This window comes from Dromiciops gliroides, chromosome 5 (assembly GCF_019393635.1).
Source record: "Dromiciops gliroides isolate mDroGli1 chromosome 5, mDroGli1.pri, whole genome shotgun sequence".
Lineage (NCBI taxonomy): Eukaryota > Metazoa > Chordata > Mammalia > Microbiotheria > Microbiotheriidae > Dromiciops > Dromiciops gliroides.
Window position 1 is genome coordinate 293,854,770 of NC_057865.1, and position 13,039 is coordinate 293,867,808.

A 13,039-nucleotide genomic window follows, 5' to 3' on the forward strand; every position below is an offset into this window, starting at 1 on the left:
TACTCCTCCTATGGCCAAGCCCATAGCTTCCCCTGCCTGGGAAGTCCAGAGATCTGATGCGCATGCTCACCTTTTTCTAACTACATTTGCAGCTTCAGGCTCAGCCCTTCCCCGGCCTGGCTGTGCTTCTGAGACAACCTTAGAAAACCCTTTAAATTCCAGATATACTCGTTTTGTTCATAATTTTGCTAACCTGCTTTTGTCTTTAATTAGTAATCTTATAAAGCATTTGTATGGTGAAAAGACTGACAGACAATATAGAGGGGTTAAAGAAGAAAAACTTAAGCTGAATGAGAATGACAATCATCACCATAGTTCAAGACTCCGCTTCTTTTGCCATGGAAGTATATATATTTTACAGAAATGTAGAAGTAAGCAGCAAGGTACTGATATGAGTATTGGGGATTTTAGATATCGGAATCAAGAGTGTTCTGAATTCACTCAGATTATTAATGTCAGTTCAGAGGTTACATAGGATTTCTATGCTATTACATATACATTTTGGAATTAATGGTATAGGTTTATTTTCATAGAGATTTTAATGCTTTTGAGATTGTGTCTTATACTTAGTTTCTAAAACAAGGAGAATATTTGTAAAAGCTTTTTATAGTCATGCGATCAAGTTTATATTTTGTAATACTCTTATTAATATTAAGTTCATATTCATTTAGATTTCCCTAGTTTGAATTTCATTGTCTTTTATTGTTCCATGTGTATTTTTTTCTATTTATTCATCTCTAATTTTGAAACATTGCAAGATGGTTTTGATTTCATAATACAATGTTAATTCTAGGAGTATTGTGCTCCCATATTCTGAGTTGTTTGTGTTTGTTATTTTTTCTCAACTGATTATTTGATCAAACTCTTTAAAGCAAATTGGTTGCCATGGCAAGTGTAAATTGATTCTAGAAGTATTATTTTTGATAAGCATATTTAAAAAAAAAAAGAGGGGAATGTTTGTAAAAGTTTTCTTTTTTCAAAAAAAGTTTTCTTTAGGATTGTGTTGTGCTTTAACTTGTATTTAAATATGTTCAGATTTTTCAAAAAGTAATTGTATACTAAGTTTTAAAAAAGGGGTATTATTTGAAATTGTTGCATAATTATATATTGTGTTCTGAGTCAAGATGTATTCACATTTTTTGCAATCATTTATTATCCTCAATTTTTAAATCCATATGAGACTTGGATTATGGGAACTTATCATTTAAGACACTAATTACCTTTATTCTGAGTTATCAGATGCCAGTTGGCCAAGATGCCATCCAATCACAAGAGGAATACATGCAAGAGCAGACACTGAACTGTCACATGAGGGGAGACATGCATGAAGTCAAGGTATGGCCGAGGGAACGGCTTTTGACAAATGTTGAGGTTGGATTCTCTTGGTTTAATATTTTATTTTATTTTTCCCCACAATATTGTACAGATGGCTGGAAGTATTGATCCCACCCATCTCACTTCTACACCTGGCTTCTATGCTCCCTCCTATATGCCTGATGCCATGGACATCTCAATCCCATGCATCTGATTAAGTCTGACTCAGTTTCTTCCAATATGTTCGGTGGCATGGACATATATTCCATCCACCTATTTTAAGCCTGGCATACTGTATGGGCAGTACATATTGCTCAAGTGTGGGAATGCTCATATCCCATCATTTCTCTGTTCTTTTATGGTAACCCCCATAATTATCTCAGGTGTCATGATAAATACAGTGTTGAATTTGGCCTTGACACCTGTTACCAATTATATTAGATTTTTTAATTTCTCATAATGGCATGAGGATAATTAGGCAGATGATGCAAAAAGTGATGAAACAAAGATAAAAATTATTTTTAAAAATTAATATCGCAGCAATTGTCTTCTCAATTACCCTCCATAAAGGGGGACTATAATAATAATATAATTGTAAAGAATGGTTCAATTTTTGTTTTATTATATGTTTCATGTGTAACAACTAAGATTATGAATTCCCTTAGACATGTTTTTGAGAACTTTCATTGTTTGATTTGATTATTGACAAAGCTATTTTAAAGTTGTGTTAAGCTCGATTTTGTAGGAAATTTTCCTGGCTGATTACCAGCATCCACACATCAACCCCTGAAGAGACTTCCATTCCACGACTACACCTAGAGGACATCTGAGAAAAGACTTTCAGAGATTTTAAATGAACAGTTTTGATTTGTTGTTGTTATTGGTTTTTTCTCTTTCTGTTATAATATACACCATCTGTAACATGTATTCTCTGCAGAGGCCCTCCCTTTGCAAGACTAATGTCAAAGCGTCGGTTCATGAGGACAAAAAAATCGCCCCTCTGGACAAAACTTTCCTCTCTTCCTTTTCTATATTGTTGTTCACATATTATTAGTTAGCAATAGTTATTATATTGTTTTTACTGTTCCGTCAAGGAAACATTTTGTTTCTTGAGGAACAACAGGGGGGGACTGTAACGATTGGAATGACGCCACCTGCTGGATACTTACTGTAGAAGAGTTCTGCCCATGAAGCAAAGGTCTTTGAGGGCAAGACCAGGCTTCAGGAAGTGACGCGGACTAGTGGGAGGAGGAAGGAAGAGACTGGCGCTCGGTCTCACTCTCTTTTTCCTTTGGACGCTGGCGGAGAAGGGAGCTAGAAATGTGCTCTCCCTTTAATAGATAGGAATCTAGGCCTTTTTCTCTCTCTTTACCAAATTCTTATTCTCCTTAATAAATGCTTAAAAGTCTAACTCTTGCTAAAGCTTATAATTTATTGGCGACCACTCATCAGATATTTTAGACAGTTTAGCTAGAATTTTAGCCCTTAACAACACTGCTCTCATTGAAGTTTCCCCATTTCTGATGCGGGGCACAGTCATCCTGCCAGTTCCCCAGACTCCAAATCTGAGGCCTCTTTGACTCCCCCTGGCATCCAGAGTCCTCCACAATCTGCCCCCATCCATCTCTCCAGCCCCAAACTGCCACTGCTGCCCTGGCCCCTCATTCCCCGGCTCTACTCACAATGTACCATTATTCACTGTTCCCTGAAAACATCTCAGTGACCTCTTTCCTCTGCATCTCTGCACACGCCACTTATTACCTTCATCCTCAAACCGGTGCCTTCAAGGCTTGGCTCAAATGCCACCTCCTCCCTTACTATATCCATAACACTTGGCAGCTCTTCTACGTCCACCTCAGGACTTCCCTTCTATTAGAAGGACACATGTGGATGTCTGGCCTCCTATAGGAGGCTGCAAGCTTGATTCATCTTTCTATCATCCCCTGCAGTTGTGAAGCTGGGCAATCCCTTGTCAGCTGCGTTATGGTGGGACACCACAGCTGGCCAGCGAGGTCATCCTCTGACTCTCACGCTCTGGTCCTCAAACACACTGAGGATTTGCTGTCATTGCTGTTCATCCTTTGTTCTTTTTTCTTTTTTGGGGCGAGGCAATTGGGGTTAAGTGACTTGCCCAGGATCACACAGCTAGTAAGTGTTAAGTGTCCGAGGCCGCATTTGAACTCAGGTCCTCCTGACTCCAGGGCCGGTGCTCTATCCACTGCGCCACCTAGCTGCCCCATTGCTGCTCCTTTTAAAAGAACTAGACAGTTCAGGCCTTGCTCTGCAGCATCCGAAGCAAAGCCTTTCCAGCAATCCTCTTTTCCAGCCCATGTGACGAGGGGCTGGCAGGGCCAGATGCGCACTCAGCACTACTGGGTCTCCTTTGCTCTTGGGGGCATCTCTCGGCTTTCTATGCATTTTGGATATTCAAGCTTCTTTCAAAGACTGTGCTTGGGCTCTTTGAGATCTTTGCAAGATTGCAAGTGGAGGTTTCCTCACCCAGCCCATCCATGGGGCGGAATGTGTGGCTCGCCCACAGGAGGTTAACAAAAAATTGTTTTATCTTCCTCAACCCCCACCCCCATCCCCACACAGCTCAGCAAGGCTGGCCCTGGAGGTCAGTTAGTCCAAAGGAAAAAACCTGAAGGCCCAGAGAGGGAAATGCATCATCTAAAGACACACAGCAAGTTAGTGGCCAGGCTGGCTGGGCTCAGATTTTCACCATCACTCAGGAGTCTTCTCTAGTGGGATCACTAGGTAAACAAGCCGGCTCTTCCCACGAGCAGCAGAGCTGTTCTCCAATAGGGCCCCCACCCTATTTTCACTGAACTGTATGCCTGACAACAGCTCCCCCCATCACCAGCAGTCCTACCGCTAAAGTCCTTGGCCCATCAGGGAGTTCAACACCTACAACAGATAAAATTTCACCAGCGGAAACGACTTTAAGTGTCTTGGTTGGTGCCCCCAAGGCCCATGATGGCAGCTGCCGCCTTCTGTGTGTGTGTCCCCATCTGAGGGCAGGGACTGTCTGACTCTTTGGCCTGTAGCCCCAGCACTTAGCGCAGGGTTCTGCCCAGAGGAAGTCCTTCATAAGCCAATCATTCATTCATTCATTCACTCACTTGCTAACTCATTCACTCATTCTCTCATTCACTCGCTGACTCATTCACTCACTCACTCACTCACTCAAATGAGAGCCTAGGGGCCCATTTCTAATTCTTGTAAGCAGTCCAGAAGCAAACTGACAAGTGGGGCCAGGAGCAAGAAGGCAAAGGTCACTTACCGAATGAAGCTCAGGTGAACACCAAGAGAGCGATGCGTGCCTGAGCAGTCAATGCAGAGAAACACCCCATAAGTTATGCTGGCCCAGCTGGGGTTTTTGGCACCACAGTCAAAGCATATCTGGAAGAAAAATGTCCCCCAGTCATTGTGATTAGTCTGATGAGCCACCCTCCAGCTGCTGGCTGGGAATCCTGGGGTCTAATGCCTGTCACTGGCGAGAGAGCTTAGGGCAAAGTTGAAGGAAGGTCTTGGGGCCTGAAGCCCAGGAGGGTCTGGGATCGAAGGGCAGTGGGAGCCTGGAAAGCGAGGTCAGTTCTCTGCACTCTGGCGTCCTTCCTGGTGAAGGAGGGAGGCTGCTACGCTCTCTGGGCTGTAAGGCCTGAGGCCAGACAGCAAGGGGCCTGGGGTCTGACCCCATGGGCACTCAGTGCTGAGGAGGGCAGTTTGAGCCCCACTCTTCCTCACCTGGGCACCCACAGTAGCAGCTGCCCAGGTACTACCAGGGAAATTCTCCTCCCCCATTCCTGGCCCCCCAGATCCTTTTCTGGCTGCCCAGGGTGGGGGGCCCTGGAGGGAGGGCTCTGTGCTCTTGGCAATGACAGGGAAAGTCCTGCCTCCCTCCACCCCTTTCATTGGGTGGAGGCGGCAGCATGAGTCAGATGGGATGAGGAAGCATGGAAAAAATGGGATCTGCATGGCAGCCTCATTATATTGTTTTTCCCGACCCCTCCCTAATGATCTCCCCAGTTCTAGTGAGAACAAACACCTCCATCCTTTCTGTCCCCCCACCCCAGGGTCGGCTTTGCCCCTGTTCTCTCCTTCATTGGCTGTCAAATATCCCCTCCCAAGGGCTCTCAGATGCGTTCTCCTCTCTCCCCCTGCCCAGACTCTCAGCCCATTTGGGGGCTCAGTCTCTCCCCAAGCCAACAAGCACGCCTGACCATGTGCCTGCTCACTGAACTATGGTGGCCCCCTCTTATCCCAAGTCACGCCATCTTCATCTCATCCTTGTGAATGTCTCCTTTTGTGTAGGGCTGAGAATATCCGTAATTATTAGCAGTTTTTGCAGTCTATAATTTACACATCGCCGCAGTCGGGGCTGTGTGCTCCAGGGTTATTTAGGGATGGGGCGCCCAGTTTAAAAGTTGGGAGATAAGTGACCATCCGTGAGAAGGCTTCATGAGGTAGCAAACCAAAGAAATGCCAAGGTGGGTGTTCACGATGCCGACACTGCTTAGGAAAAAACCTGGAGCTCTTTTTCTAAGTTTTCCCGATATAGCTAAAAGCTCCTCAAAGTTGTCCAACCCAGAGGGCCTCCTTGGTCTTCCCTGGGACTTCTACAAGGCATTTAATCACAGGTGACATGGAGGGGCCCCGAACTGTGCCTCTTCCCCCATATCACCATCCAGCCAGTCAGTGTCCTGGCCTGCATGCCAGGCTACTGGAGGGTGGGGGAATGAGGCTCCCTCCCCCAGCCATGCCCCGGGATGGTGTGCTCATTCCCCCAGCGGCCCACAAAATCACCCCCTGCCCTTTCTGGACATGACCCAAGTCAAAGCTGTTATTCATCACCTGCCGCCCACTCAGCCACTTCCTGACAGTGTGGCCCAGGGCAGGTCACCTGACCTTGCTGAGCCGCTTCTCCTTCATTTAACCCGTCCACCTCAGGGTGCTGTGACCAGCAAATGAGGTCATGGATGAGAAGGTTAATGCACATCACAAGGGAGAGGTGGCTGTTCCCAAGCAGTGTAGGGACCTAGGGAAGGATGGGAGGAGGCCCATACCTGGGGCTTGGGCCTGACTCATGGCTCTGACACCAGTTTAGTGACCCTGCCAGGGAAGGCACTCTGAACCTCATTTATAATTTCCTCATCTGTAAATGGACACCATGCCTACCTCACAGGCTTGATGCCCTGGGCCTTTGTCATCCCTAGGGAAGAAGGAGGACACTCCCCACCCCACCCCCAGCTCCCTCAGAAGCCAGGGCATGGAAGGACACAAGTGGCTTTTCACCTGACCATGTACCCTCGGGCTATCTAGGCCTCTGGCTTCCTCAAACAGCTAGGGGCCTGAAGTTCCCTGAAGGGAGCCTCTTTGGGGGGTTTCAGGTTAGGGTAGCACAGAGAAATAGAATAAAGACAGAAGCAGGGCATTTACTATCTGGAAACTGCTGACATTCCTCCAAATCCTGGTGCCGCCAGGCAAAAGAAAATGAAGACCAAGCTTCTCCCTTTAGAAGCAGCTCATCTGACAAAGGTTAGTTGGAGGGAGAGTGGCACCTGGTCTGGGGGGAGGACAAGTGAGAGAGGGGCCCGACTCGGCCTCAGCAGCCCAGGGAGCCAGGAACTAACAGCGGGTGGCAGAGAAGCCCTGCTCTGGCCCAATGTGGCCAGGCTGTGCCCCAAGGGCAGCGGGGGCCCCCAAGGCCAGTGAAGAATGCATCCTCTAGGGGAGATCCCTTCTAGCTCTGGGATCTGGAGATGCCAGGAAATAGGCCCTGAGCACCTGCTCCAACCACACACATAAATAAGTACAGAAAAGCAGCACCTGGCCTACTAGGCCCCACACCTGCTCAGCTTTATACTTTCAGCTCACTAGGCAGCTGGGGGCTCAGTGAAGAGAATCCCGAACTTGGAGGCAGAAGAGTAGGGTTCGAATCCTGCCTCAGACAGAAATCATTCAGCCTTTCTGAGTCTTAGTTTCCCAATCTGGAAAATGGGGACAATAATGGCACCTTTCCCTCTGGGTTGTGTTAACAAGTAAAGCACTTTGCAAACCTTAACACCCTATAGAAATGCTAGTAATTATTTTTACTCAGACCTGTGGAGCACCTGCCACATGCAAGGCAAAGGTGGAGCCTGATGCCCCAACTGGACCCCAAGCTCCTTGGGGAGCCTAAGAGGCATGAGCGGGACATGAACTTCGACAGAGCTGGAGAGACCGTGCAGGGGTGCAGGGCTGCAGGGCCCGGCGGGCTATGCTCCATGGGGCACAACTGAACAAGGAGGCAGGTGCCCTCCATCCACACTTAGCAGCTGTGCAGCACCAGATCAGTCACTTCCCTCCTGGAAGCCTCAGTGTGGCCACCTCTAAGATGGGCTCCATTCGCCAAAGGGCAGCTGTAAGAAAGTAGGCCTCAAAGCGCCCTAGCACCGTCAGTGACTGACGCCAGCTCGGCCCAGGCTAAGGTTTTCCAAGAATCCAGCAGAATGATGAGCTTGGGAAGACTCGAGATAAAAGAGGGGCTGCCTGCCTTTTGTTCTGCCTAGAGAGCTGACTACACTCAAGGCTCAGAGCACTGGCTGCTGGGCCAGGGAACTGAAGAGCTGAATCGCCAGAGCAGAGGGAGCACCCCAAGAGTTTGTTGATGAGCACCCCCCACACAGGAGAAGAGGAAGGAAAGTGGATACCCTGTCTTAAAGGCGCCCCCCGCGTTCCTGCAGCCCCTCTCCACGGTCGCCTCCAAAGAGGAAGAAAAACCAAACCACACACACCCAAAGCATGATCTCTAGCATTCAATCAACTTGCCATCTTGTTACAGGTGAACTGCAATCAACTCCAAAGAACAGAGAAATGCCTTGAAAATCAATAATTAAAGAGAGGCGGCTAATTAGGGAGCCCGGCTTGGACACCCACTGGTGTGCCTAAGTGAGGCTGGACAGCAGATACTCATTTTACATAGGTGGAAACTGAGGTGCAGCAGGGAGGAGGAACCTGTCTCCTGATGGGCACCAGGATACAAAGCCTTGGTCCTTTCCCACTCATCACTTCACCTCTCACTCTCAGCTTCCTCATCGGTAAAATGGGGGCTGCTGCTTCCCAGTCACAGGCTTCCTTTCCCAAACTGGAAATGTAGCAGCAGCTTGTGTCCCTGGCTCAGGGCCCCTGCCTGGCTCTTCCTCAGTGAGTGTCTTTCCCGCTCAGATGCTCCCAGAAGTCTCCAGCTGGCTCTTCCCTCTGTTCCCATCTATCCCACTCACTACAGTGGACCCTGCCTCCCAGGCCTCCCTGACAGAGGAGCTCCCTGCGGGTGAGGTCTTTGGAACCCTAGTACAAACAGCAGGCATTTAATAAACATCTATTGAACTTAATTATGATCTTATGTTTCCAGGACAAAAACCTTTTATTTCCTTGATTTTCCTATTAAGAATTTGGGGGGGGGCGGGGCAATGAGGGTTAAGTGCCCAGGGTCACACAACTAGTAAATGTCAACTATCTGAGGCTGAATTTGAACTCAGGTCCTCCTGAATCCAGGGCCAGTGCTTTAACCACTGTGCCACCTAGCTGTCCCTCCCCTCCCCAATTAAGAATTTCTGACCAAAATAATTTGTTGGTACAAAACTCCAAACTTCCAGCCTCTCCCAGTGCAGCGCTTTATCAGGAGTAGAGCACTGGCAAAATTCACCCCAAGCAGCCTTCCAGGGCACCCAGTTTTTACAGATGGACTTTTCAAGCTTTCTCTACACAACCCCCACAAAACCAGGGCTGGGTAAATATTTTGCATGCCTGATACTTATCTGTGACTTTTCTCCATTCCTGAGCTCCTCCCTCCTCTCTGCCCCCTCACCCCCATTGCACTGTAAAAGCCTGGAGGGCTTTCCATCTGTTTCCCCAGCAATAAACACCAAGTGGGCAGGCAGGTGCATGGCTGCTGACCTAATGGAGCTCAGCTGTACCAGGCTTATACCATCCACCTTCCTGCTAGGGACTTCAGGGTGGTTTGTGTACACACACACACACACACACACACACACACACACACACACACGTGCACACAATACACATGTACACAGATGGTTCGAGTGCACATGCAAATGCTGATCTATATCTGAGTCAGACAAAAATCTTATTTCCACACTGCTAAACCCAGATGTCATTCTCATCTCGTCCTTTTGTCATAACTGGAGGTTTACCAGCAGATCCGTGTGAATCTTAGACTCTGACACATCACATGGGAGAAGATTCCTGTTCTCTCTCTACCTGGCTCTCCTGCACTGCCCAGGTGTCACCTCGACAAATGACTTCCTTCTCTAGCCTCACAAAAGAGTTTGAAGAGCAACAACAGTGTAGCTGCAGGATCACAGACTTAAGGAACATATTTGTCCCAGGGATCTCCAACTGGAGAGAGAAAAGGAGGTGAAGTCAGGGCAGGCCTCTGTGCCATAGGGCAGGATGGGCTCAATCTGAATGCTGGTCTGCTGCTGACTCCCCAGGGGGCTGTCAGCAGGCATTTTCCCTCCACCAGGCCTTTGTTCCCTCATTGGATGTGGGGATCTTCAGGCTGGAAAAGAGAACCTGGGGGACAGAACGCTTTCTTGGAGTACTTGTCTCCAGCAGCAGCACCTGGAAGAGGGGGCCAATTTCTTCTGCTTGGCCCCAGATGGAAAAACAAAGAGTGCAAGGTGGCAGGGCAGAGATGCCCATAAGAATGTCCTGATGCTCTGAGCTGTCCCAGAGGTGAAGGGGCCATCCCAGAAATATCACGTCCCCTCCCTGGAGGCCTACAAGCAAAAGCTGGACGCCCCCTTGGGGATGCTGAAGGGGGCGGGGTGACTCTTGGATTGGGCTATGTGGCCACTCAGGGCCCTTCCAACTCGGGAATCCTGTGGCTAGAGAAGTTCTCTCCCTTCCAGAGCTAAAAGTCTATGACTCAGTCCCTGACTTTCAGTGCCCTGAGCAGAGGATGGGGCAGGAGGGGAGAGGAGAGGACAGAAGTCCCTTCTAAGGCACCTACTGCAATGGTGTCCCCCACCCCACCCTATGAGGTCCATGCCTGTCACCAACCACAGCAGAAAAGCTGAAAAGCCCCACCCAAAATGAGGCAAGAGCCGCAAAGACCCAGATTCCAAATCAGCTCCAATGTGGCCTGGGAGGTGCTGTTTTGTAAGGAGAAAAGAGGGGTGAGCCTAGAGCCCCGTCCAGAAGAGAAGGAGCCCCCCAACCCACTGTCTCCCATCCGCTCCCTCCTTCCACTACGGGCTGTCTCCCCTCACTATGTCCTAGGAGGTGAGAGGAGGACTGAGGGCAGAGGAGGTGAAAGGGCGCTCTCAGTCCCCTGGCTGGGGGTGCGAGGAGAACATGGATGGAGCGAGTGCAAAGATCTACCTTGGGACTCCTAGAGGATGAAGTGGAGGCCCTGGTCCTGGCTCGGACTCAAGAGCTGTGCAGCCCTTCTCAAAGCCTCAGTTTCCTCATATGTACAAACTGGGGGCAACAACACTTGTGTTACTGGGTCCTTGTGCTTTGTAAACCTTAAGAATGAATGTGTCTGCTATTGCTCTGAAAGCCATACCCCTAAACCTACCACGAGTGGAGGTTAATCCCTTCCCTGTGACCTGGGACAGCAAGAAAGACAGGAGCTGGGGGAGGGGGGGATCCTAGGAGCACAGATTGCCCCAAAGAAGGGACGGCAGAGGATGAGAGAAGGACGGGAGCCCCAGAGTGGGCTGAGGGTGAAGGTGGGGGGTGGAAGGATGGGGGAAAGGCTGGCAGTTGTCATCTGGGAGTGAGAAGTGGGCTGAGCATCTGGACATCGGGACCTGAAGAAAGGGGGCGATGAATGGGGGGTGGGGGTGTTTCTCCCCTCCTCGACACTCCTCCAGGGTCATGAGGGGGCTGGGTGGTCTCCTAAGACTGACGAGGAAGGGAGCTGGGGGAAAGGTTCTCCCTCTCTGACCCTCCCAGGATGATAAGAGGGACAGTCTCCCAAAGGCATTGACTTGGGCCTCCCCCTCTGACCTCCCCGCTCCCGGAGCTGGGGCCCCTCCCAGATGGGGGCCTCTCCCCTCTGATCCCTCCCACGTAGATGGGGACTAGGGTGGTCCCCCTAAAGATAATGACAAGGGGGGACCTAAGGGGCCTCCCGATTTCCTCCCCCCACCCCGTAGTGATGCCTCGGGGTCCTGGCCCCCGGCCCCACAGTGCGACGTGTCCCTGGCAGCGGAGACTCCTCCTTCCTACCCCCCCCAGCCGGGCTTGATTTCACGCAGGCGCACTCACACTCCTTTCCGGCTCCCCCGCCCTCAAGCATCCCCGCGCAGGCGCACTCTACTCCCCCCCCCCCCAACGCGCCGAGCCCGCGCGGCCGTTACCTTATTGGGCGGCACGGAGCGGAGACGCCTGAACACGGCCGCGATGTCTTGTTTGCTCGGCTCCGCCATGGCCTCGGCGGGACGGGGCAGCAGCAACAGTGGCAACAGCGGCAGCTACAGCAGCGACGGAGACGGCAGCCGCCCCAGACGCTACGGTGAGCCCGGGGGCCCAGGGCGGGGCTGCGGGGGCCCCGCCTCCTCCGGCGCCGCGCCTCCTCCGGCGCCCCGCCTCCTCCGCCCAGCGCCCGCGGCCTGACTGGCTGCCGCGGCGCGCGCCCCCAGGCCTAACCCCGCCCCCGTCTTCCTGCACCGCCCCTGCCGCTCTGGCTCCGCCCCCGCCGCTCCCTCCCGTGCGCCACATCGACGGCTCTCGCCTAGGGGGCGGGGCCAGCCGCTTCGAGGGTGGGGCTAATATGGAGGGGGCGTGGCCATCAGAGAAGCTGAGCCCGGAGAAGTGGGGGGACCAGCCGAGGGGGTGGGTATGGGGGGGGTCGGGTGTCACAATTAGGAATGTAGCGAGGAAATTACCCCGCCCCATCCTAATCCTGGGTGCCTGGAAGGGAGGGCGTGAGCATGCATCCCTCGAGGTCCGGAGAAACTTGCTAACGCCCTCCAGGTGGAGTTGGCTGGATTGCCTCCGGAGGTAGCGAGCTCCCCATCCCGGGAGGGCTGGCTGACCACTGGGAGGGATTGCGTCACTTTTGCACAGAGCCTGGCACAGAGTAGGCGCTTAAGGAGAGCTCTTGGGTGAATCGGTGCCGAGCCAGCTTGGCAGATGAAGCCTCGAAGGCTCAGCCCTGAGTCTCCGGCAGCCCAAGAAGCTGCTGAGCTGAAACCCCCAGCCCTGGGGGGGCTGCAAACAACCACCCCTCGTCAGCGATGTCTTTAAAGCTCGGATAGGTCGGGGTGGCCGCCGAGGTCCGGAGGCAGTGATGGGTCCAGGAGTCCAGATAAACATGTGACCCAAGGACCGTTTGTCTTTCCTCCTGCCCGTTCGGAGCGAGCACGTCCTCCTTCCCCCGGAGCCCCCCATCTAACCTGCTCCGTCTTCTTCAATCACACTCTCTCTGGTGAACGTGATTCCCCCGCCGCGAGGGGGATATTCTCTCCTATCTGCGCTCCCGGTGCCTGGCCCCACTTCATACATATCTAATTGACCCATTGGTGTTGTGAGAAGCATCCTGGAGTCAGGAGCCCAGCTGGAATCCCAGTTTTGCTACTCTCCATCTGTGGGCAACTCACTGGACTTTTCTGGGCCTGGGTCTCCTTCCTGTAAAATGAAGAGGTTGGCCCACTTGCCCTCTAAAGAGGCTCCAGCGGGGACAGCTAGGTGGCACTATAGTGGAGAAAGC

The 13,039-nt window shown here is 51.2% G+C and overlaps 1 protein-coding gene across 2 annotated transcripts in view; it reads right to left on the minus strand.

Moving 5' to 3' along the window:
* ARFGAP3 (ADP ribosylation factor GTPase activating protein 3) overlaps nucleotides 1-11,884 on the minus strand; it is a 56,782-nt gene extending 44,898 nt beyond the window's left edge. For both annotated transcript variants that reach the window (XM_043966894.1, XM_043966893.1), the window contains exons 1-2: nucleotides 11,688-11,884; nucleotides 4,598-4,716 (exon numbers count right to left, since the gene is read on the minus strand). In XM_043966894.1, coding sequence (XP_043822829.1) covers nucleotides 4,598-4,716; nucleotides 11,688-11,756 — 188 coding nt within the window. In that variant the 5' untranslated portion in view covers nucleotides 11,757-11,884. The remainder of the gene's footprint in view (nucleotides 1-4,597; nucleotides 4,717-11,687) is intronic.
* Between the last annotated feature and the right edge of the window lie 1,155 nt (nucleotides 11,885-13,039).